This window comes from Lepisosteus oculatus, chromosome 10 (assembly GCF_040954835.1).
Source record: "Lepisosteus oculatus isolate fLepOcu1 chromosome 10, fLepOcu1.hap2, whole genome shotgun sequence".
NCBI lineage: Eukaryota > Metazoa > Chordata > Actinopteri > Semionotiformes > Lepisosteidae > Lepisosteus > Lepisosteus oculatus.
In genome coordinates, this window is record NC_090705.1 from 43,471,475 (window position 1) to 43,498,733 (window position 27,259).

Consider the following 27,259-nt stretch of genomic DNA (forward strand, 5'->3'; position numbering starts at 1 on the left):
TTGAGATCACATAGAAAATCAACATTCTGGTCTAAAGCAGAGGTTCTGGGAATGAGAAGAAGAAACAGGTTCAAATGTCCAGAGGAAATAAAACAAAAAACACCTAAGCTGATACAGTTAAATACCCACAGTATGAAACAATTTACTTCTCTATATCTTCCATTGGCTATGAAATAACCACAAAAATCACCTTCCTGGGTTTCTCAGAAAAATGATTCAGTTACTGCCGCCCCCATAATGTTTCTGTGAAGTTAGAAATGCACTGGAAAGCACCTCCATTTCTGAATACATCTTTAAAAAAAAGGCTTAAATTGTAAAACTTCAAACTGATACAGCACACACACAAGAGCTGAGCAGACATCACACCTGAAATAACACTTTGCGCAGGTGTTAACATCAGTGTATGAGCGCTGGGATCAAGAGGTAACATGAATACGGGTGATTCTTTTATAAGAGGAAGGAGGAGTGTTTGGAAATATTATATAAAAAAACATACTGAGTTAATATACAAGGAATACGAGGAAACGGCACATAGCACAGTGGTATTCGATTATAATCAGGCCAAATTACACCTTGGATTTCCTGACAAAAAGGAGTCAGTATGACTATGTGTGTATTACTATATATGCAAGGGCCAAAATTGAGAAAGGGTGCTCACAAAGAAAGTAACTCCTGAGAAACAGGCACTGGAGGATCAGTGAGGAGGTCCACGTTAGATAAATTACTTTTTTGAAACCAGATGTTAACTTCCGTAAAATCATTTGTTTGAGGTTTACATTCATCCCTGTTGAGCTTCAGTTCAGTGAAGTACAGAAGAGTAAATAAAAAGCCGAGAAGAGGGCCTCACAAGAGCTCAGAGCAACACGCCAGCTGCTGAAGAGGAATGAGCAGTTGTTGGGGCAGACAGATGGGAGTGGATGTGTGGACAGCACAGAAAACTCCCATCACATACGCAGGCTCGCAGCATGCTAAGGGCTCAAGAGGTTGATATAAACCATCTGTATATTTGCATGTGTCAAACTGATATGCGCTAGGTCAATGATTGTGAACTCATGAAGTGCAGCAGTGAGCAGTGCATTCCCTAGGTGATATAAGTCTAACTCATAAATGAACATCAGGCACTTGATGTTAAAAATCAAGTGTTATTCTCTGAAGCATTTTATCAATAGAAGCAGAATAAATCCCTAAATATATTTTACCTCTACCACACCTGCAACAATTTTTACTACAGTAATGTGAAGTGTAACTTGTTTTTCCTCACATCATCCAAAAAAAGTGAATTACATAATCCTACAGTATCCCGAAAAGAAATGACCATTTATCAATGACATCTGTCAGAGATCCAGCAGGTGTGATAATCTGAAGGGCTGTAATTAAGTTTTTCCTTCTGAATCTAGAATTTACAGAACGGCATTACCTCCTTATAACAAATGTTTTCTTAGATACAGTACATAATAGAATATATAAGGCACTGCACTAGAGATACCACTGTGTAACTGTTTGAACACCTTTGTACTTTGAAATTTCTGAATGTTAATACTTACATACAAAGCCAATACATGCCCACGCCTAGCATTTAATGTATGACTTTAGGTATAAAGCCATTTGTGAACTGGACAGACTCAGTTTGAATGATGCCTCTTATTCTGTAGTTCAGTTTACAGCTCCAGTACATGAATCTTAACTTCATCAGACCCATTTACAGCATCATTAATCTAATTTTAAATATAAATGCTTTAAGGTAATGTAAGCTAATATTAATGTTTTAAGAGGTAATGAAAAGGAAGAATTTGCAAGGCTTTCTTGAGAAGTTGATCCAAGAGACAAGACACAGAAGATGTTTTTTAAGATAGTGTTTTTTCCCCTGCCCTTTGTAAATAAGCCTAAATTATGTGAAACAAAAAAGCATTAAGTGAAGGTCAACAGTTATATTTTACTGCCAAAAACACACATGCAGAAGAGAAACACAAAACAAGTGTTCCAGGCACCTGCAGGGCAAAGTCTGTTATTATCCAGCAAGTTCCTGTTTACAAGCACTGGAACAGTAACACTCTCCCAGAGGAGTGTGCTCTAGCAGTTCAGACAGCAGCTATACAGTTACTTTACGAAAACCTCATCTGGTGCCCCAGCTACTCCATCTTACATATTAAAAAAAAGAGAATACACAATATTCGTTAAGACACTCACCAGAACTTTCGCTCTGTCTACTCGACTTCCATAGCGATTGATTTCACTGGAATGGGAGGGGCCCTGTGTACAAAGCAGCACTCGTATTTATGAGCTCACACTGACCTGAGGCCGTTGGAAGAATATTGTTCACAGGACAACCCATCAAGCTAATAACACCTCCTTTCACCATGACTTTTTTTTATTTTAAGCAAAACTGCTGTTTGCTTTTAGAAGCTTTTTGCTTGTATAATTCCTATTTTAACAAATAGGAAGACAAGTTTGAAGTTTAACTTAACTATTGCTAGTGTTCTCCACTGCCTTAAAAATCTCATTAAGGAATAACCCTACAATACAGCTGATTAACACCTACAATGTTTTAGTAATATAAAAGTAATCAATTTAAACAGAGCTTTTCAGAATCTCTTATGTGATAGAGAAACATTCACAATGTCATTCTTCTAACATTTACAATACAGTTATGTTCTTAAACATCAACAAAGGTTTTGGCATTCTGTACAGGTTCACTTGTCTCCTGCAAAATCATCACAGTATCTGATGCATTGCATCAACTGTATAATATTAGTCATATACAGCAATTAACCGATTCCTCAGGAAAATGCCTGTTATGTTACGCTTGACTTGCGTTCCTCCAACCACACCATCTGAAAAACATAATAGCTTCATATCATACTAGTATTTCTCTGGGGAAGCATTCAGTCTGAAGCACCTATGCAGCTTAGAAAGAGCAGGCCAAACTTTCCTTATGCTTCTAGAAAAATACTACCCACGGGACAAACACTCAAAAATCTGTTACGTTCAGGGTTACTTTTAGCTGCAAGATATCAAAATATTGATATTTTCAAAAGAAGGCTATGATGCTTTTGGGCACTGCCCTAGCTGGTATCAGCGCACACTCATATACGGTAAGTCATCCCAGGAGAAGGCAGTAGGGGATGTTAATCTTAAGGTACAGATGAGCTTGTTGGAAGCCATACGAACCAATACATTTTTTTTAGTTTAATTTAGTGCCATATTAAAAACTCAATGCAGTAGAACAATTCTTACTTATTAGTTTTATGAGAAACTCCATTAAAAAGTATCGTGTGCATACAAATACCGCAGAAACAAGTTAAGTGCAAGTACAAAGCATGTCTCAGTGTAATAACACCTGACAAGTTTCAAGACAATTAGTTGTTCCGAAGACAGAAGATCCCAAAATGGCGGTCAGGCAGCCATATTGGTATGGAGAGTAACAACTGTCAAAACTGAACAGTGCTCACTTGAATGACACCATGTTTCACAATAATTGGAAAACTCAAAAAGACTTGTAGGCTCAGCCATAAATAAAAATAGGACAGTAACATTTCGGGTTCAAATTTGAAAAATTCTGAAACCTTCAAGCTCCAATACAATTGATACAATATTTCACGAGGTGATTTTGAATCTCATATGAAAATGCTGGTCAGATCACATCTTAGTTAGCACTGGTCTTAATTCACGAGGTTATGAATGTAAAGGCTTATCTACTCAAGTATAGCAGTAGAGTGTGGATTTGGAAGCTTACCCATCTTCAGAAGCAAGTAATTTCAAAACTTCCTAACAATCACTACAAACATCCACTAACATGTCCCCTGTTAGACAAACAGGGGAAGATGTTAACGCTAAAAAATGCTTCATTTCACAATTAGCCACATTTTAATAAATCGTTTGCACTCCGAGGCTTTATATTGATGTGGGTTCGATTTATTTGACTAAAAAAATCAACATCTTCAAAAGATTTTTTAGTGAATCCAGATGAATCTTTAAAAGCATATTAAAGGGGAACCTGTTACTTTTAAAATTGAAATTATATTATTTTATTTAATTAGAACTCTACTGTCACAAAGTTTCTGAAAACACTATGATCTGGGCAATAAAGAAATTGAAAACATGTTGCTCACATCTCCAGAGTTCATTTTAATTAGTGGAGTCGCTTTAGGTTGATAAAAACACAATGTAGGAACATATAACTAGGATTATATATATATAAATATGACATTTTAAAATAAGGAACATTATTTAAGGATATACATATAAAGGATATTTGCCAGTTTCACTTTGTAAAGAAAAGCTTCCTTTCAGTTTTATCACCCATTCCAACATCAGCATGAATAATAAAAGAGTTGAAGATTAAAAGATAAATCTTCCAGGAAAGGAACAATTCATGTTTGGCCCTACTGTTAAATCTGTCTATGCGACACTGAAATGCTTAAGTAGTGTTCAATCTGGAAAGTACTGGGCAATATTTATACATTAAAAGACCTCACCTAGGCTGACAGACAAAATTAGTTTGTGATAGAAATAACCTCAAATCTAAAAAGAAATAGGATATAAATTTACAAACGTGTAGAAGTCTCATCAAACGAGGGCTGAGGAAGCGTGCTTACTAAACCATTCAAGCTTTATTTGTACAGTGCTGTTTATACAGCATGCATCTCATGAGGGCACAGAGAGCCAACTCTTTTCATTAACAGCACCGTTGCACCATAAATGGCAAACGGTGCAACTGATTCAAATCGGGCACCTCAACTCCCTCATGGTTGAAGTCTCAAAGGGGAAAGACATTATCCAAATTCGTAACTGAATGAATCCCTACAGTTTCTAGGACCGAGTCATGCCATAGTCACAAGGCCCGTCTCTGCAAACAGAAAGGCTCCCTGAAAAACAAACCAGCCCCTGTCCTGAGAAGGCAGAGGCGGCCTGGAGCCGAGTGGGAATCCACAGCTGCTGCAGACACTGTCAACCCCAGCAGGTGGCAGTGCACAGGGGGGTGTGAAGGCAGGGGGGCCCACTGGCGGGGGAGAGAGCAGAGGACAGCTCCAGAATGGCACGAAATCTAGCCCAGGTAAACTGTGAGAAATGGAAGGAAATCTAAACACCTAACCCTTGTGAATGCAATAATGGGGGCCCAGCAGTGGCTCTGTGGCTAAGGATGTGCACCTGTGGCTGGAAGGTTGCCGGTTCGAATCCAACGGCCAGCAGGGGAATCCTACTTTGTTGGGCCCCTGAGCAAGGCCCTTCACCCCAACCGCTCCAGGGGTGCTGCACAATGGCTTACCCTGCGCTCTGACCCCAAGCTTCTCTCTCCGACTGTGTCTGTGTGTCTCATGGAGAGCAAGCTGGGGTGTGCGAAAAAATTCCTAATGCAAGAAATTGTATAGGGCTAATCTTTCAACAAGAAATAATTTAACCTTGTGACACACGTTGAATTATAATTCGCAAACGTGTAAGTCCAACACCAGACATCTCATTGTAAACACCAGTAATTCAAGCGGCTGGTCTTCTGGCTCAGCTCCAGCGCTGTTTGACCCTCACGAAGACGGTGATAGAAGAACTAAAAGGAGAGCAACAAACACTCTGGCCTCCTTTACCCGCCCAGAGAACGGCAGAGCCCCCGAGGGGGGGAGGGGGGGGACGGACAGAAAGACGGATCAGTGATCAGCGAGCTGCCTTCCGGGGCTTTCGAGGGCGATGCTGCCTGCTCCAGAGCATCTCTCCCGGCTCCTCCCACTCCATCAGGGCACAGCTGCGGAGTGGCCGGCCCTCCCCAGAGGCCCTCATTATTAATGCAATGTCTTGCATCAGCAAAGAGCTAAGGTCGCGGAGCTAACCAGGGACCACATCACCACCAACGAGAACTGACAGGTAGCTGCACACATCCCATTTATAAGGCTACGTGATGCAGAGGAAAAGGCAGTCACATTTTATGGGCGACTTGTACCAATGAACCAAACTCACGTCAACGGCCTCTTCACCTTATCAATGAGGAAGCACAGACAACCTCTTGAAATATTAAATGCTTAAGAGTTTTGAAGACATTCCCTTTGTGCGTGAATGCTTAACCCATTAAAATCTACCACGTTGGACAACAGACAGCAGTATCAAACCTCATCAGCCTTGCAACGGAAACGGGAGAAGCCCATTGAGTTGAAGGCAGGAGTAAACTTGGGGACACAGCTGGCACCATGTTGAAAATGTTACACAGTGATGTGTCTCAGCAACCAGTTGTTTTTATTTTGATTCTATTGCCTACGACCACTATTTCTGTTGCTTTAACATCCCCAGGAGCTCCCTAACCTAATTGGTAAGCAGAGGATGAAATGGAAAAGCTAATTATATGATGGAATACGAGAAATAGGACGGATATCAGGTGACGCGTCAAAAATTTAAACCTAATAAACAATAGCATGCCTTTTTACTATGAAAATTGTCAACTGGTTTAAACACCATACACACACTTCAGTTATTTGTGATTACCAGGAAACCACTACATGCATTCCATTAAATACAGTATCTTATGATGTCTGGCACTAACACAGCTCCCGTGTCATAGGCTTTGATCCTAACCAGTGAACTACACATCAAACTTAATTAGATCTCTTTTATAAAAGTTCAACAGATTGATTCAAATTTGTTTTAGAAGTCATCAAAAATGCCCTGAATTTTACTCCATTACTGGATTACAGATAAGCATTCAGGCTGACCAACATTACTTTTCTATTTGAAGGAAACGGCAAATCACGAACACTCATGTACTGAGGACAATTCTGCTCACAGGCATTGATCTTCAGAACACAGATATGTCTGTCCTTTCTGCCACATCAGACTAACGGCTGATCAGATAATCCTGACTTCATTAAAACACAAAAGCGATTATAAAAAGATGTATAACAGGAGCTACTGTTAGAGTTTCTAACACCTTAGAATATACTGCTTCCAGCTCTGAAAAGCATCAAGTTGTTTCAGAAATTCATTACATCTTCTGCTCCACAGTGCTGACATCTGCCCTTTTATACATATTTAGAGCAGATTTAAGTATAGATCTATTTGTCATTATACGCTTCCTTTCCATAGCAATGCTGTGAACCATCCTGTGATTTCATCACATCTTATGTGCTGTGCACAGTCGAGATCCATTCTGATGTTATCTCATTACAAGCAGACTGGGGGAAAGTTCAAATATTCCAGAAAATCAACTTAATTGCACAAAAAGCAATACAGCACTTCCTATAGAATAATAAACTAATAAAATATGTATTAGACAAAGAGAATAAAAGGTTGAGATTTAAGCATTCAAATGCTAACAGCAGCTAGTCTCCCATCGATCCCTGTCACTTACATTACAATGAAAACCTAGCCGGGCCTTAAAGCCATGCATAAATTAAGCACTTGTAATAAAAGGAAATCACTTACAGAAGCCAGCAGAAAGAATCTGAACAGCCATCCCTTTTGGTTAACACCGTGTGGAACAAATAAAAATGACTACTGTGTAACATTCCTCGCTCCATCAACCAGGGCAGATTTAACGCTCCCTCCCTCTCCCCCCTCCCCACCCACCAGTCATAACAGGTTTATTGGCTCTTTTGCCAACAGCCGTGTAATGGAGCCTCGCTTTTACAGTAAGTGAAATCCAGAGAGCTTTCCAATAGCTGGACAGTACACATCCTCACTGTCCAGGGAGTGGACTGGGCTCTTTCATCAACTGACCACAAGTCAAGAGTTTGTGTGTATTCTCTAGGTACACCACTGGGATTACAGGCCTCTTGCTACGCAACAGTGAAACATCAGCAGTGCAACTTATTTCCACATTATATTGAACACGCTGTAAACATTTGTTTTTCCTTTCTTAGAAGAGGTTGAGTAGCTCCAGCACTGGGCTATATGAAGGGAGAGATACTACAGAGGCTGCCAATCTAACCCTGGACAGGTGGCTTTACCCTACCAGACAGAACAAACTTCACGGACGGGAATCTCCCATAGAGACCAGCAACCTGCTCGCCCTTCTGCTTATTTTAAGACAACTGCCTTTGGGTAGAAAGAAACAGAACTGCACAATTTCTGCGGAGGCAGAAACAAGATTAAAAAACTTAAACAAGACCTATATTATCTTGTCTTTAAAAGAAAAAGGGGATTGACAATTATAATACCCACCCAATCTGGAACTGACGATTAAGACTCGGCGTCATGGTTATGGTCCCTATACTTCAGTTCACAACGCAGAGATGCACGCCTGCCAGGCCCATTCATCCTTTGCGAGCTCAACAGGGCAGTAGCTTTGGGCTCCAGAACCAGGGGATGTTGCTGCATAGCCCAGGTGGGACACTGCTGTCAGACTGCTGAGAAAGGTGGTTCACTCAATTGTGTACTCTGCCGATCCTCGTACTGTTCTCCACCAACTTAACTTTGCTGAACAGAATTAAGAAAGTGTCTTTCAGGTGAGGCAACACCAACTGAAGGAGAGGCGCTCGCTCCTGGACTCCACTGTAAGCCTGCAGAAAACCAGTCTCATGTTGAAGAAGTCGCTGTTTTGCCAAAAGCTGAGAAGATTCAAAACTGGTGACATCTGGATACAATTCAATTTACCCTCTGAATAAATTCCTTTACTGGTGTAGTTATTAGAAGTTCCATTTCCATTTCTGAAAATCCATTTTAAAATAGAAGATTTTAAATACAACAAAATACAGCCAACAAAATGCAATAACCCAGGCTACACCACAACAGAATCCTTTTATATCTGTACTGAAGGGATTTAACTTGTTCAATAATACTACAAAATGAGGCTCATCTATTTTTGTTATGTAAATAAAAACTCTCATGGAGGCAATTCTATAATATCTGTATCCAGCAAAAGATACAAAGTAAAAAAAACAGCGATCTAGAAATGGTGCCAACCTTTCCAAAACAGACCAAAAATGCTTCTATGCATGAAGAGCAGAACCATTCGCCGCCAACCACAACACAAGAGATTGATATCTGGTCACTTTTAGCTATTTAAAACGATCAAGCAAATCCTTGCCACGTTATGTTGGGATCTCAAAATAGTTTCTGTATAAAATCAGTCAGAAACCAGTGAAGCTTGTATTGTTTCTGCATTTAAAGAGTACATATTTAAAGAAAATCTACACAGTATAATTAACTCAATCTATCAGCAGAATCTTCTCTGCACAGTTACCAAAGCACAATCTGCAATTTATGTCAGGATCCCTTGGAGTCCCAATTTTTCAGGAGGTTATGTTGCAATAGTGTGGGGAAGTAATCTTCCCAGTGCACATCTTTGTATCAATGTTTATGAAGTGGTCACAGAGCCAAAATATCTTTCTAGCACAACTGCAGATGGACATTATGAAAATGACCTTATACATACAGCACGTAAGCATGAAGCGCATGTTATCTTATAATCTCATGTGCCTTCAACTTGTTTTCTTAAGTGCAAAAAACTGAAACTACAATAAAAAACTGATTTTGAAAAACGTATGAGATGTGGCTCTTAAAGACATTGGTAAAAAAGTTATTTTTGATATATTCACAGGACCCATTCCCAGGTGGACAAAACACAGATTAAACTAGCGCAGTGGAGTCAAGGGAAATGCTGTTTGCGATCACTGCACAAGTTCCAGCGCAGAGTCCAGTAGTGAACAGCTGGATGGAATACAGTCAATTTTGACCTGTTCCTGTGATGAGGCCCCTGGAACATGCTAAACAGGAAATCCCCTGCACCTGTATAGTAATGGTTTCTACATCCTCTTCCAATCTCCTTTATCCAGGATAAAACAAAAAAGGCACATTTAAAGATACTGATCTATCTAATATAGGATTCAGCAGATGCCCCTAAAACAAGTTCCCCCATATTAAACTTGAGCCAATATAATTTTATTTCATCTTTTGCATCTTTTTACAATTACACCTAAACACTGTTACAATTCTGTAGATGTGCATTACGATGAAGTAAAATTCAGTATGTTTCCCATCTTTTTTTTGGTGGCACCAATTTAAAGTAAAATTCTAGAGAAGCACATTTTTTCCAGTTCTCATAGTAGATTTTCCTAATAATGATGTCAGATAATGTAAGGCATTTAATTTTCATGCTTTTTAGTATTAATGTTGCACTTAATCTCCTTATTAAAAGCATGTTGAGATCACTATTACTACCCACTCTATTCCCATATAACATCCAGAGAAGGAAGCTCCTTTCTCTGCTTTACCTTTAAGGCACATCTTCCTGCCATGTAATGTGTCAACAACACAAACAAAGATCTTTTCTGATTGAGGTTACTCTTCTATACAACGCAAAAATGTTTCTCATAAGTAGATTCAACCCCCAGCCCATCTATGGTGAAACTGTGTGACATGCACACTAACCAGCAGTCCAGTTACAAGACTCCAGGTTGAACTTTTCTCAAATATCAGTGCTGGAAACAGCTGCTTCCACTCTGGCGTCTGGATGCCTCTGCGGATCAGGAAAAATGTTTCCAACTAGAATGGTCACATGCTTACAAATCTGAAAGCATTCGCTGTCATTTTATCTAGACAAAACAACGCTTCTAGGTCTGAAAGAAGAAAGTCAGTTTGACATCAGCAACGTTGCAAGTATTCCGCTGAATCTATTGAGCTAAAAGGGCTTTGATCTATAACTAGAGGACTAAACCAGTTTATGAGCAGATCACCCTCTTCACCAAGAATTAACGACTCTCTTCCTGCAGTTTGACTAATAAAAGCCCTGCACTTTTAACAGCAGCTGCAGCAGCTCCTCAGTGCGCTTGGGTCACATTTTGAGCACAGTCTTAGGCCAAGCTCCCATGCCCCTCTAACACATACAGAACAGTCTTTAAGCTCGAGGTCAAGGATACTGATAACTGTGCTTCCATCCATAAGCATTACGGATGGAAACAGTTATCCGCAAAATAAATTGCAATGATATTTTTATCATTCTACCTTGGCTACTTATATCAATAATTGCAGGAAAATTATGAGCATGTCTTGAACATCTTCAAGCCCTGTCTTGTCCAGTCACACAATTCCTAGTACTCCCAAGATCCGCGTGATCTGAAAAAAATCATAGTATAGTGTGAGGTTATGAAAAAATGTCAGGTACGCAGTATTTCTTACTGTAACACTATTAGAACAATCTGAAAGACCATACGAGATGACTAAGTAGGTAGTACAATAAGGCTGTATAAGCCGATGGTGATAAATTGTTACATTATAAATTATTCTCTTAACATACCCTTTTTTGCATTATAAAATGGCATACCCAGGTGGATATCAAAGTTCTCCTTCTTGGACTCTCCAATCAGGCCTGTGATTTAGTGAAGACGGGGATTTGCACTGTGGACAATTACCAGACACAAGCAGCAATGCATTCGTCCATTTCCCTGTGGGTAGCAACACAGTCTGTTTCAGATTACTCACTAATTTGCCACACAATGTGCTCGGCCATAGCAACGTGCTGTTTCAGAATGCCCGATTACATACAGAGGCATAGCAGCATTCACAGGGTCGTTCAAGGCGTCCCCCTCCCCTGCCAGCCCCCAGCTGTGGGTGCAGTTGGCCGGCCTGCTGGAGCCGCAGTCCTAGGGCCTGCTCTGTCTGGCTCAGTCCAGCCTGGGGAGCAGCAGAGGTAGTGGAGTTTCTGCCAGCTGCAGTCCTCACAATGCCCTTCTTGTGGATGGCGCTGGCACGCTCTCAAGCTTGAAGAGAGAGTGTCAATGCAGAAAAGCAACTTCAATGCCCACCTGTGTCGCTGCCCTCTTTTCTCATTCAAGAGCAGGGCTCCTTCTTTTTCAACGTTCTTCACAGCTTAACCTGAAAAGCCATCGACAGTGCAGCTTTGTTCCTACTTGAACGGTGAATGCTACATCTTTACTGCATTCCAAATTCAAGAGGCAATGGCACCCTGCTTCTTTATCCCTCAGACTCCTCTGCAAAAGTAATTCTCTACAGTTTCTCAAATTTAGGTTAAAGCCGTTCATCTACTAACTGGAAATCAGATTGCACACCAATAGAGTGTTATCTTGTAAAGTTTTCATTTTCTGTAGTAACTGCATTGCTGTGGCAGTGTCCCTGAAAGCAGGCACCCCTTAACAGGACCCTCACAACTGCCTCTTTTCTTGCTTCCTCTTCATAATATTTTGAATTTTACTTTAATCTTCAAGAGCCTTCAGTGTGACTGCCAGCAACCACCAGGAATCATGACCGTGCAGTCATCCATTTTGTACCTGTAGCACTGCATTTCCTTTGCCTTATCACAAGGTGAAACTGTTGACTTCTTTGTAAAACGTGTTCAGTTTTAGAAACCAATCCATCAAAGGAAGACTTCAAAATTAACCATGAGCAAACGGTAGAATAGATGTTTGTAGGTTCACTGGGCCAGCAGACTTGCACACAGGTGTGATAATGGAATGATGTCCCAATGCAGGTACTTTAAGATGACTGATAAGAATGCATGGTCATATCCGATTTTCAGCAACAACTGATTCTGGTACTTTACGTGCTGCTTGCATACCGTCTTAAAATTCTGGAATACAGACAGTGCCAGTCACGTTCCCTGCATTCAAAAACATGTTCTAGCTCTACAGCAATCAATACATTTTTGTAGAATGGCAAACTGATGAGAAACGGAAAGCAGAAAGATAAGAATCCTGCCTGATAAGCCATCCTTGGAAGTCCTTAAAGAATTTTCAACCTTATACATCAGTAGCGAAAGTCTTTGGGAGCCATTCCTCAAGCTAGGAAGTGACTCCAAGGACCGGTGCCCTTGCAGAAAGAATATAGGAACAGAAATTAGTATTACTGAAAAGATTTTAAGTTGTAGAAAGTATAAAGCTTGGGAACATGAAAACTAAAACAAGGAGTCTTTTCACCTTCTGGGGTGCAAAGACGTCGTTTTTGCCTTCTCGGGTAGGAAGAGTTCACAGGCTTGGTGCTTAGCGAGATGGTCATGACTGAATTAGTGCAAAACATGAGATTTAACATGAGTTCCAGTGCATGGGAGTGAAACAACCTCCGACTGTTTTGGGCATGAAGAGCCACAGTGAAGCATCTCTGGTGATGTGGCTGCTGCCTGATATACGCAGCATACTATTACTACTATTATTATATAATTCGTTACAGTGTGGCTGTGTTGTGTGTGTTAAGCTGCTGTTGCACTGCAATTTCCCACACGGGATCAATAAAGTATATATCTATATATTCAAAGTGAAGACAAAGTTAATACAGCAGTCAATTGTCTGGAATGGTGGTGGATTAGAATGAAATTGCAACCATAAAACCACGGTGAACCCATGTACATACACCCAGTGGCTCTGTATGTGAGATCACATGCCGGTTGCGTGATGTTAAGTGTAATGAGGGTGCCTGACTCCCAGCACCTGACAAGAGGCTAGTCCAGGAATTAACATCACCAACATTGCTGAGGTGACATGTTTAACAGATGGGTGCAGTCAGTCTCAAAGACAACATTGGCCATAGTGGGGACTTGAACCCACAGACCTCTGGTTAACAGACCGAGTCTGTCTTGTGCCCCTTATTGTTTAGGACAGAAGTTTTAGTGCGAGCAGTCCTGTGGCCTGGCAGGTACACCCATCACTTGACGGTGGTAATATCTTGTGCCAGTGCCCTCTGCATTAAAAGATTAAGTGTAGTAGAGCTTATCTAGAAAATGCAACATTCAACTAAACCAGTAAGGAACTAAATCATCCATCAGCAGGAAGGATAAACCCTCCCCAAATCTGCAGCCTCACAATTTTAAAATTTCAGATGGTCCATTAACTGTACAGTGGGGATTAACTTGCAGGTTCTGACCTCCTGTAATGGCAAACCCATCAAACTCAAAATGTCAAGGCGTTTGTACCAGTATTGGTCGAGTGCTCCAGGCATTAATGCACTCTTAGAAGTGAAAGAAAAAAAATCTAAACCAGCTAAGTAAAATAAAGTTGGCTTTCTTGTAAGGCTGTAAAGTTTTTGCATATTTTTTTAGAATAATGCCAGACAAGAAAATGATTTCATTTAAAATAAATCCATATTAAGCATACGAATTAAAAAGCTATCTACTTGTGCTGAACTGTCAAGTATTGCCGATTAAAAAGGTCACGTAACTGGCCTGAACAAGAACCCTACGTTCAATTACCATTCATCCATTTTCTACCCACTATATCCAACTGAGGGTCACAGGGAGCCGGACCGGTCCCAGCAAGCAACAGGGACAAAGCAGGATACAGCCCGGACGGGACAGCATGGAGACAGCAGCCCAGGAATCAAACCCAGGGCCTCAGTCAGCGATGCTAACTGCTGCACCACTGTTTGTAAAATAATACTTAGCAGTACTGCGATTAGAAACTTATCTAGCTGTTCGCAGTAAAACAGCAGCAACAACGTTGTTCAAAGAAAGTAAATTGAAATTACCCATAAAGGAGGAGGACAAGGTTAATTGTACTGTTAACTATGAGGGTTTAATTTGTAGCAATAGACTTCAGCAATGCCTTGTCTAAAATTATTTTTAAATAAAATTCAGCACAAACATTAAATGTGACGAACTTCATATTAGGGAAAAAATGGATATCAACAATTCATAAATTTGTTGGCACTTGTAAATGCTACATCATTTCTGGTTTACTGTATCAAGAAAGTGACTCTGTTCACCTTGCTTCTGGGGTGAAATCACTGTCTGAACTGGTTTTATGCATTTGAAGGTTAACGGGATTAAAGAGGTACAACAAAAACTTTACCATTACTCAAAACAATACTTTAAAACACAAATAATCACATGCAAAATAACATCTAATTTGCCATTAATATTTGCTCTTCGTACACGTAGGCTAGATGTACTACTGTCTTAATCCCGTAGGCTATTTTGCTTTCTATGACCATCATAAATACCTAAGTATATTATCTGATGTCAAAATGTCATTTTTTTAGGACAAAAAGTAGAATCTTTGTATGACTTTCACCAAACAAGGTGATCAGATTTATTGCTTATGTGGCAAAAAAGGAACTAGATCCTTCCCAAACATGTCCTACACATGCTAGTCAATTAATACATTTGGCCTTTAACCAGCATCCACAGGATCCATAATTTCAGCTTTCATCTATTGATTTTACTGCTAGGACACAACCGGCACATTTTTCAATTAAGTCACAGGCTTACAAACATCATGGGAAGGTCTACGACAAGGTGGATGGAAAGGCACCAAAAGCTGTTATTTGCTCATTGACAGAAGAAGCAGGAAGATTTTGCTTTTAGAAGTGAGCCAGCTTCTAACACTTTAAGAAAATTCTCCTCTCCTCCTTTACCAAGAAAACAGTAGTTTCACAGACGCTGATGAGCACTGATCTTGGATTATCTTCAAATCTGACTAATGCCGGTGAAACCAGTCCAAAATGCATAAGATAAGATCACTTTATTACCCATATATTTATAAAGCCATACATACATTTCTTGCGTTGGGAATTTGTCTATTTCACATTCCCCAGCTTGCTCTCCATGAGACACACAGACACACTTGCTCAGGGGCCCAACAGAGTAGGATTCCTCTGCCGACCGCGGGATTTGAACTGACAACCTTCCAGCCACAGGCGCAGATCCTTAGCCATAGATCCACCGCTCCGCCCTGATCAAAAGCAAATGATCTACTTTTGCTAACCAAGCCCTGCCTTCTATAACCTAATGAACTTCCCCAAGTCCTCCTTTCCTGTTGACAGACACAGTATACAAACACCCACAAGTCACGGAATTCTTGAAAAACTTGTTGTATTACACTTGGATTATCCCATGTTGCCAAATATTCTTCCAATCTACTTGGCTTCAAACATTTTCCAAGAACTGAGCAAAAGAAGTTTCTTTGAACAAAGATTAGGAACTGTAACCCTTATACAACTTTAAATGCAGTCTTGTAAACAGAATCACATGCCGATATTCTACAATAACTATCTAGGTGAACAGTTTCACCAATAGCTGGGTTCTCTGTGGTGTCCCTTTATTAACAATACTACTGTATGTACCACAATTACTCAAGTAAAAAATAAATTAGAACTATTTATTGAATCCCATAATCACATTGTGGGTAATCAAATTATGCACAATCCGCACCTTAGCTGACCAGTATATAAGTAATTGCAAACTGAAACTTGACCAAATCCAACATGTTACAAAGAAGCAGTGTTATGCAGAAGATCTTGTATCTCCCCTTAGTTTTACCTTATGTTTGCTTTATACGTACGCAAAACTCAGGTTTATTTCAAATGAGGCAGAAAAGACAGACAGCAAGGTGCTAAGTATTTAACCTCCATCACTACATCCTATGTATTACAGATTTACAAAGCTTTAAGGGCTTATAGTTAAAGCGATTACTTTTAGGGCTTTAATATTGCCTCACACTTCTAATAATTTGCCAAAGAAAAATGCGTCTCCATTATCTTAACATTGTTTTTGCCTCAAGCTTGCTTCTTTTTGACTTAATAAAACATGGATATCTAGCCAACATCAAACTTATTTGGAACAAAATAACCTTTTGTACATCATAGTCTTTTAGGTTTCCATGTTCTGCAACAGCATGCAGTCTATTCACTTGAGGGGAGTTATTAAGTAGGAGACTGTGGTTTCAAATTCCTTCACAACACTGAAATATCCTTTTGACCGACAGGCAAGTGGTTTCCTGGTTTAGGTCTGTTGATGCTCTCACCATTCAATTAATATATAAAATGACAAAGGCAAATATGCTTAAGTAAACATCTCACAAGTTATCACTATTATTTCATTTTCCTTTATGAAATAAACAAGACTGGTTTCTTGTTGAAAACAATTTGCTAAGCTTGTAACTTAAATAAATGGAGGACATTGAAACAAATGGCTATTAAGACATATTGCAAACAGCAGTGAACAGAGCAATCCCTATTTGCATGATTATTTTAGGTTACAACACTCTAGAAACCATAATTACAGTGGTGATACTGCTATCTATAAAAATGAAAACGGCAAACAAGTTAGTATTCCAACTATAAACGCATTCCTCTAAGCCACAGCTTCTATCCATTTCAACATTTAGAAAATATATAATTTCAGCTATTTTTAGGGATGGAGCTTAAGATTCTGGACACAATCAAAAGTGGAAATAAAGTGGGCCAGCTAACTATTTCAGCAGTGGAGGTAGTGTCTCTCTTGTGGGTCTCCTCTCCACTCAGCATTGATGCTCCTGTCAGAGCAGCTGCTTCTGCCACAGAAACTCCAGGGGGTTGGGTGGCCTCCCCATGACCACTCTTTTGTCTAAATTGCTTCCATGCATCTTCATTCAGTACAGGCCTGGAAGTCATCTGCAAGCGATAATGAGAGCTACACCACTTGTGTTTCTAAACCTTCTGCTCCGAGCAGTGTAGCAAAGGCAAGAGACTGTGGAACAAAGAAAGAGCTCTGTCCAATCGGATAAACTGCCAGCATATGTTTTCACTTCTTAACCAGTCTAATTAGACCATTATTTTCTACTTTGCAAAACAAAGCACCACCACACAAGTGTCTCTTGCATCTTCCCAAGGCAAAATTTCAGAAATTAATTAAATTGATAAAATGGTTTTCTGCAGGGGGCACAAGGGCCATTTCAATAAAAGTTTTCTTTAAACCAACAAAGAAAACAAATCCTCTTACTGAAAGTCAGGTGGCTGCATACTGTACATCTCAAACACTGCGGCGTATTGCCATGTCCCTCTTTATTAGACAAGTATGATCCTTGGGAACAACTCCTAATGTAATCAGGCAGCACAGGCACTCTGCTGTTCCGCCACCATTGTAACTTTAGAATAGAAACACTAAAGAGGAAAATGTTCTGAAAAACTGGCATCTAGTCTGGACTTTTCATGACAGTCCTAAAGACCTACCTTATTTCCAGTTTCCCTTAATAAAATTTTTTACATCATTTTTAAAATCATTTGCACTGCATTCTGGCTCTCCTGCACGACTTTTGCTTTGCACTTATTTTCCGATTCTTGGGATATCTATTCATTTCATCTAATTCTTTCATAAACATTTTGACAACCACACTGACTTTGTCACTGTCAATAATCTCATCACAGCAGTGGAATCTGAACATGCAGATGTGTACTGTCTCTCCATCTCCAGTTTTTCTGCAACTACATATTTAATCCATCTGAATAAGCCTGAACACTTCCCTGCAGCCATGTACAAGCATGGTACACTGCATTAGGATGAAGCCTTATACCTCTCCCCCCTCAGAAAATCAATATAAAAGAGAATGGCATCTCCAGGTAGACTCCCTTCACTTCTGCAACACAGGATGAAAGTAACACTCCTGACAGCTAGTCTGCCATTCTGCTGCTGAAATCACAGATTTCCTGAAAGCAGAGCAGTTGCACAGACTATACAACATTTGTGTATCATGGGATTTGCACTCTAATTTACTTATCATAGCTCTACTGGCCTTCTGCTCAAGACATGAATTTCTTTTTTTAAGGAGGGAACAATAACTAAGCCTTTTTGATATTAGGACTGATGAATAACATACCTTCTAAAACGTATCAAATACTTACTGACAGATAAACTTAATTGTTCTTTAAACATAGCTCATTTAGCTTGAAAACAAAGAAGTTTCCTATTACGATTGCAGCACTATTCCTCCACATTCCCAGATGTGTAGCTAAGGAAGCTATATAGAGAGTGAATTAACTATCCTCATCTAGCCCCAGGGTCCTTCTGACTGTCTGAGCTTGAGTCTGCAAAGCCCTGTATCAAAGCTCCTAACACTTCTACTTGACCTTTCCTTAGGACTTAAAACTAATCCGAACTTCCTAGCAGAAGACTTCGGATTTGTTCCCTGACAATTTTAGCATTTCCAACAAACGAGCAATCAATACAAAATGAATGATTAAATACAAAACTCATTACAGTGGGCATTACCAAATGGAATATGATCTATTTTTAATCACAAACAACTGGATGCTCTGTAGCCCATATAATCATTTAACACCAGCACATTTGCAAGAAAAAGGAATTAAATGTTTACAAAATTAAGTGTTCAGAAATTCCAATGCAAACTTTTGAAATAAAATATCATGTCATGCTGCTAAGACATTATCCTCTTATGTTTCTCATTAAGCAGAATGATGCATTGTACTGAATTTTTATTTCGTTAACAAGGCTGTCTGAAACAGATGTTTTTAAGAGTGCATTTTACAATCTTTATAGATCTGAGGTACAAACACAATCTGTTAAGGGAAATATTTGCTTGCATTAGACAAAACAAGCTTTTCTGTTTTACTGCATGTCTACAGTCAGTGAGACCTCAAGGAGTAATTGTGTCAGTTCTGGTGACTACACCAGACAGTGCAAAAAGAGACATTCCTTCAGGATCCCTTGCTTACATGCATCTCCGAGGAGCTGGCTATGTGCTTTTTGGGTAAATTCCATCCTACATCAATATCATTTGAGGGGAACAGCAAAACAATTCTGAAATGGTATAAGCAGTGTTATTCCATCCAAGCAAAACAAAAATATTCCTCAGCTGACCGACAAAAGCCGACTGAAGACTGAACCAGATTTGTACAGGTTGAACCCAGGGATCCATAACCCATGCTCTGTTTCAATTTCACCGTGATTTCTTCCTGAAAACTATAAAAGTCATATACCAGAGATAATATATGTAAACTGTAACCACTAATGGTAATTCAGCAGGTGATTTTCCTGCCGTCACATAAGAGAGGAGGAAAAAACATACCCAGTATACTTTATCATCAAGAACAAGCATCACTGGTCCAGCACAGTTAACCAGATTTTAATTCAATTCACAGTCTTTCAAAAGTAGTTGCGCTCAAATAATTCAGCAAGATACAGCAAGTGAACAATAACATCTATCGTTCAAATGAAAGTTAATAAACCTACCCGCTCCTATGTTTTATTTAAGATTATTTCCCTTCAGCATAATGAGCACATTTCAGTATTACACATTTGTACTGGATTAATGGTGATAAAATTTTGTTTGCTCAAATACAGTTCTACTATGGTATTAGACAAGTGTTCCCAAGGTGGATTTTTATCATAAAGCTATGAAAAGAATATCAATATCTGTTTTAGCAACCAATAAGAGGTTTAATTACAGATTATAATGGCAGGCTACTACACAATTTCACATGGTTCTGTCAGAATGGAATGGCTCTGCAGCCTTATTTATATTCCTGGTAAATCCACCACAGAATCTAATCAGAAAATGAGGAATGGAAATCCTGAATTCACTGATGGATTTCTATTAAAACAGGTGGAATTTGAATAATCTAAATGTCTGAAATAAAAATATGGTCCCTATATGAAATTGTTCAAAAAATGTAATACCTACTGCTCAGTATCAGCAATCAAGATAACTGACCTCATGTCATTTTATTGAACATCAAGGTGATATTCAAGAGTCTGTATTCAGACTTGTAAGTATAATTTAAAGAATTCCTAAGCAGGATTTAGCCATGGTATGACTATATATTTAATGTTTCTTTATTTATTAAAAACAATTCTGCCCAATAACACATACCTATGCACACAGACCTAAAGAACAACATTAATTTTGAGGAAGGGAAAACCTACCTGCTATTTGGCTGGGTACATCAAGCTTGGGCTCACATTTTGGAAGCGAGAGATCTGCAAAGAAAAGAAAATTAATTACTGTCAGGAAAAATGTAGTGTAACATTGGATCAACACAAACTGACACTGCAACACTGCAAAAGCATATTGAGTATTTCCAACATCTCAGCCTGCATTCAGTCCAAATGCTATACAATAATAAAAGCTGAAATAGATAATTGTAAAAATACAACAGTGCAACAACAGTCCAAAAACCTTACCCATCACAAAAAAAACTCCTTAAATTCCTTTCATCTTCAATTCTTTAAATATAAATCCCTGCTAATATTAAAAACATCCTATTGAATGCAGAGATCAGTACTACTAATCTGAATACTGCCTCTAAAGCTGAACAGGAGAATGTTAAAAGCTTTTAAACGTATACCACGTCACATTATCATATTCTATTTTTTGTGAAGTGCAATTTTGGTTTAGAACAAGGCAAACATGCCCTTCTTCAGACACGCACTTGTAAGCTGTCGAGTGAAGAGCAGACTCTCAGTCTTAGCCTGACGCATCACCTCCATGACCGCGCTACACTGGGGAGGTGTGAAAAAAGCCCAGCACCAGTCACACCATGACTCCACAGACCCTCTGAACTCTTTAAAAATATTATAGAATTGTTGACCAGGTTTATGTAACCTTGTCCTGAATAGTACCACCAGAATATATACACATACTACATGCAGGCCTCCTTTCACACACAGGTGGCTTCCATGTTCTACAGAAGTAGCTTTAACCTGGAAAACTACAAGAATTCCTTTCAAGGGGAATCACATTCACTTGACTGCCATCACTAGTAAATAAGAGTAGTCACAATGTGCATGTTCATCTCAACACTGCACCAATCTAAGAGTTTTACACCTATTTCTACTGTAGAATAAAAACCGGGCATTGATGCAGTCATTCTTTCAGTACCATAAAATATATCACCTAGGACTAGGATGAAAGTTAAACTAAAAAGAAACCCCCAAAAATGTAAACTTCAAAAGTGAAAAGGTTTTTATACTGGTTATGCTGTTAAGAAAACATGATGCTATGGGTTCAACAAATCTGATTAATTGTCTGATGTTCTGCAAGTGCCATGTAATATATCAAACATGATCAACACTATAAGTGAATAAAGTAGCACTATACACAAGATCTTCTGCATTAAAAGCATTCTGACAGACCACCATACAGTTTGTTCTCTTTTCTATTTGAACACGTTATATTAGTTAATTCTGCACAGTTGACGCATTGATTGGTTTCAGGAAAACTTTCATTCATATGAAAACATTCATAACCATTATTTAACCATCTTGTAGTCAATTACAGTAGCTCTTTTTTTAATAGATTTATGTACACTTTGGTATTAATATATTTTCCTACATTTGCAAGCTTGTATTAAACTCCTCATGTAAATGCTAAGTCAAGAGACATAAGCGCTAATGATGTCACAAGCATCCGTTTTCCTTCACATCTCCCCTCCTGCTACATTAAATATATACATTTTAAGCGAGTCTCTCTCTGGAAGACAACACTAACTGCTGCAAGATCCAAAAGCATGACAAACATACAGCATGACTCCTCCATATTTTGTCATGAAAACGGAAAGTGAAGCAAAACATTTGCAGGCAAAAGTGCAAATTGACAAAACTACAGCTACACCATCCATTCAAACAGATTAATCAAAATTATAACCAATGGCTGATGAATGAGAAATGAATGAAAATGGCTTAATCAGAGTAAGACCCACAGCAATAACTTAGTCTAACAGCTTCTGATATAAAGCATATAACATCCACTCCACTCACATGATAAACCATTGCCTTGGTTAAGTGTACTAAAGCTGTCTTCTGGTTTGTGGCATTGCTGAAACTAGACCATTAAAAGTGCAGCCCAGTAAGGAGCTCAGCACACAACCCAATTACACAGCACTTTGGAGCACTTGTTGTCTCCTATAAAGACATAGTAAAAATATCAATAGGTCTCAGCCAGTTTTGCAAACAAGAAACATTTTGTAAACAAATTAGTAACAAATGTTAACAGAAGTGGATTTAAGAATATTCAGTATCATAGTTGGTCAATTTTATTCACAGCATGGAGAATCAGATAACTGTGATGTAATTCAGACCATTAATCCACATAATTACAGATTGCATCCAAACTAGTTCTTGAATAAGGCACAGTTTGGCCTCAGGGAGAGTTACCATAGTTCCTCAGCCCTTTCCCAAATACCTCAAAAGACAGGTCAAGATCTTCACTTAGTCTGAACAGTCCTGACATTTATAACCTCCCTACATTCAAAAATTGAGTGGGATCCAAAACACAGTCTACTGCAGTATTATATTCAGTTACCAACAAGGCTTAAAACAAGGAATAAAAGGTCCTCTAAATTTCAGGCAAAAGGCTTGAAAAATCTTCCAGAGTACAATATCCCCTCACACACCCCCCCACCACACACACAGCTGCACACACTTATGTAAAACAAGAAATTGAAGAAGCTGTTCTCCTAAGAGAACAAGAATAAAGATGAACAGTCAGTCAAAACAGTATAAAATCCCAACAACAATCTTAAGAATGACAAACGTATTAAATGGATACAACAAGACGACCTCTCATCAGGCAGGTCCGCTCGACCAAAATTGTGAAAATGTCACCATACATCTCATATTTAACAACACAGCAGCATAAAAGCAATTGCGAGAAATGTCAAATTTAAGAGATCAACTCCCAATAATTACTGTGTATAGCTGGTATAACTGGAAGGTTACAATTCAGTGCTAAATAAAGCACTTTAAAAACTTAGGACCTTTGAAACAAGTATGATACAACCACCAAAGTTCACACTTACAGACCATTCTTCTCTAGTACGTTACCACCACCATAACTGCAAGACCTATGCTTAGAGACTAAGAGGATCATCAAGGGATTTTGAGCAGTTTCAAATGGGTAATAAAAAATGTCACGGGCAGTATTAATCTTAAATTTACACAGAATTTTTACAGTAATCTGAACCTGAATTAAATTTCATTTTGGGACCCTTTTCATACCAATGTTTTTTTTAGCAGGCAGAACGGCAGTTTCAAGAAGCATTACATTTCATTTAGGGAAAAGAAAGTAATTTTCTTTCTAAAAATTAAAATCTATAAATTGTATTTATGATTTTACATACATTTAGCAAAATTATTAGATATCGCACCACTAGAGTCCTCTCCTATTCATCACTCAAAATTCCCCAAGTATTCTACAAAAATCCCACTGCAACAATACAGTGGAAAACAGCTCATTAAAATGTTCAAATACTGAATATGATTTTGCTCAGAAGCAACAGAAAATTTCACCTTGCTGTTCTTGCCTGCATTCAGATCTGGAAATACATTTCTTTCAACCCAGATATTTCTTGTGGGAGAAGACAATGTTTCTGTCAAAAGTCAACTACAATAAGAATGCACCATGTAACAAGGTGTTAAAATGAAAGTATTGGGTGTGATAATTAAACCAATTTCCAAATTCATGGGAAACAATAGCAACTAAGCATAAGGAAGTCAGAAAATGGTCAAATGTGCTCAATTCCGCACTGTTGAAATTCACGCGCTAGCACAGCCATGGCCATCTCAGCTGGGTGAAAGTCATGTGCCTTTTGATCACTCGCGATGTTGTATTCTTGTTCCTTCTGGGAATGGTGGGAGGCAGGACAAACAGCCTGAGAAATCAGAGGAGAAAAGGTTGAATCACAAGCGATTCATCCCCATTGTCTTGAAAAACAGCTCAATAAGGACTCTTTTCTCTTACTTTAGTCACCATGATGATACACTGTCCATGTGAGAAAGGAGTCTGGGTCTTGAGGTTTTTAATTCTAAATGGGAATTTCTACATGTAAATGTCAACCACCCAGTCCATTTTCTAAGTACATCTTCCAATCCAGGGCCACAGGGTAGCCAGAGCCTATCCAGTCCAGCAGTGGGCGCAAGGCAGGGGAGACCCTGGCCAGGGTGCCACTCCATCGCAGAGCAGAAACAGACACACCGGAATAATTCTCCTGGCAGGTCTTTCAACTGTGGGAGAATACCATAGCACCCAGAGGAAACCCTCGGGAACACGGGGAAAACACAAACTCTGCCCAGGTCCCCACTGATGCGAGGCAGCAATGCGGACCCCTGTGCTGCTCTGTAAATGTCAACCAACATGGTAGATGGATACCACATTTCTTGGATAAAGCACTTTACATTAGCAACACAGGAATAAGACTTAATTGTTCTAGGCAACAGGTTCAGAATGACCCAAGACCTCTATAGTTCTTCAGAGCCGAGTCCAGTCAACCCACTCACTGGGATTCAGACTCCAGTCCAGTAACACTCCAGAAGCCAGAATAATCCCTATACTTCTCCACACACACCCCTCCAGCACTTTTTCTAATTTCTCCAATCATTACATTGGCTGTCTTCCGCACTTCCCTGGAATCTAGTGGAAGGATTTCCCACATTTCTTTAACCCACGTCAATTTCCACATTTTCTTTTGTGTGTCTTTATGAACCTACTCCCTACACACCCAAATTAGGTGTTAAATCCACAAAGTTGACATTTTATTTTAGCTTAACTTGTTCCCTAAGATATGAATTGATGTTATTACACCATTAGAAGCACAATAAACGGAGTTTAATGTGTTAATTACTTAAACACATTTAAAATCTTTGAATTAAGTTGTAAAGTGCTACATTACTATTTGGAGGGTGGAATTGGTGTATCAAATTGTTTTAGATCAAGATAAATAAGAGCAGATCACAGACCATGTTCACATGACCATGAAGATATTTAAAACAATCAGAAAAAACTAACATAACTAATACTCTATTTAACCAACTAATTGTTTTAGAAATTACTTTATCTTAATTAAGATGTGAAAAATGCTATTTCTGCCTAATAAAAAACTTTTTTCCCCATGATCTTTACATCTCAGCAATAGGAAAAGATCACAAATAGAAATATCCAGCCAAATCATTGTTAAAATAACTAAATTTTAGCTTGAGACTGCTTGTGCCACATTTTATTACTCACCTGATTCTTGAAAAAAACATTTTGACAATAAATCAAATGTGCCTTAATTTAAGCAGAAAAAAGTATGGTGTTTTGATTCTGCTATTAAGAAACTTTGCATAAGTACATTTTGGTGACAATACAATACTTCAAAAGGTCATGTGAATTTTCTCAACTTAAAAAGTTGGTGACACCTCCCTTAAGGTATAAACACATCGCAAAAAAACAGGTGTTGACTGCTAAAATTATTTAATTGTTTTTACTAACAGGGCGCTGAGATTTAGAGATTTGAGAACCACGGTGCCCTTGGTTTGATGAATGAACATGGAATGTCTAAATAAAGCGATGGACTGCAGAATCAAGTTGTGTAACAGCCAGAAGCAGAGAGAGAGAAACCCGCTCTGGAGTGGCATTAGGTCCCACATGATGAGGCGACAAGCCAACCAAACACAGCACCTAGCAACACACTCGAAACAAGACAACTGGCACAGTACAGCCTGTTGGTCACCTGGCCTCCTTCTCCATGTGATCTTGCCTTCTGGGGCATCGAGGCCTGATTCACTTAAAGCCCAGGGCAGAGATGCACTCTGCGCATTTATTGCCGAGTGTTCATGATCTTGTTTTTACCCCCTACAATGTATCATTAACATTGTTATTTGAATAGTCCGAATGAGACTAAGTAGAACAGTGGACGGTTTCTTCTGAAAAGATAACTGTCAACCGTAATTCTCTCTTTTTGACATGAACCACCATATACAAACTGTTGATATCCACCACCTCTAGGAACCCAATTTGACACACTTGGAGCTCGCTGTATTGGCCTAATCCTTATACACTTGTTTATATAAATCAATACTATTAATACAGATAAAATGCTAATTTATTGGGAGGTTAAATAACTAATCAATAATGTTCTAGCATACAAATAAGCAAGATGGAACAAAGGACCTCATGTCTTTTAACTTCTGTTGCTCACGGGCTCTCTGAAAAAATGAACCTCTTCAAAGAAATGTAAAAAATAACATACAAGAAATATACATGTTTATCGGCTTGTTAAGCTTCCTAGAACTAAGAAACCAAAAAAAGTGTTTGGTCAGGACTATTTTATTGCATCACTAATCCAATAACACTTGAATAAATGTGCTATAAGCTATAAAATCTAAAACAGTTTTAATGAGACTTAAAGAAAAATTTTTCAATAATTATAAAACATTCATAACTCCATAACTCAAAATCACTAATACGAAAAACTATGCCAAGTCACAGAAACAGAAGATGCTGTTTCTTCCATTTTCTTGCACTCACACAATTAAAATAAAAAAATACCAGCATTTAAAATGTTCATCCTGATCACACACGGGTCCAGTGTAGGTGGTAAATATCAAAGGGCTGCCACTAAGACTTCTTCTGCCTGATGTTTTCTGGACTGAACAGCAGGAGATGCAGCTGCGCGATTAAAATTCAGGCTTGAAATCGCATCGATTCCCAAGGCTGAGCTTCAGAGCGAGGGGGAAGGAAGGACTGCCAGGAGAGGTCCGTCCATCCACCTTCATACAGCGTCTTCCAGTCCAGGGGCGAGGAGGCCGGAGTCTATCCCAGCAAGCACTTGGCCACAGAGAGCTGTTTAGTGCAGCCAACAGGAC

The 27,259-nt window shown here is 39.0% G+C and overlaps 1 protein-coding gene across 7 annotated transcripts in view; it reads right to left on the minus strand.

Moving 5' to 3' along the window:
- Positions 1–27,259, minus strand: part of triob (trio Rho guanine nucleotide exchange factor b) — a 141,757-nt gene that overhangs the window by 91,414 nt on the left and 23,084 nt on the right. For 4 of the 7 annotated variants that reach the window (XM_069195264.1, XM_069195262.1, XM_015356925.2 and 1 more), the window contains exon 2: positions 20,561–20,614. In XM_069195264.1, the coding sequence (XP_069051365.1) occupies positions 20,561–20,614 (54 nt within the window). Of the gene's footprint in view, positions 1–2,187; positions 2,230–8,139; positions 8,281–15,416; positions 15,440–20,560; positions 20,615–27,259 lie in introns of those variants that run through there. The other 3 variants (XM_069195266.1, XM_069195267.1, XM_069195265.1) reach the window with 3 other exon arrangements.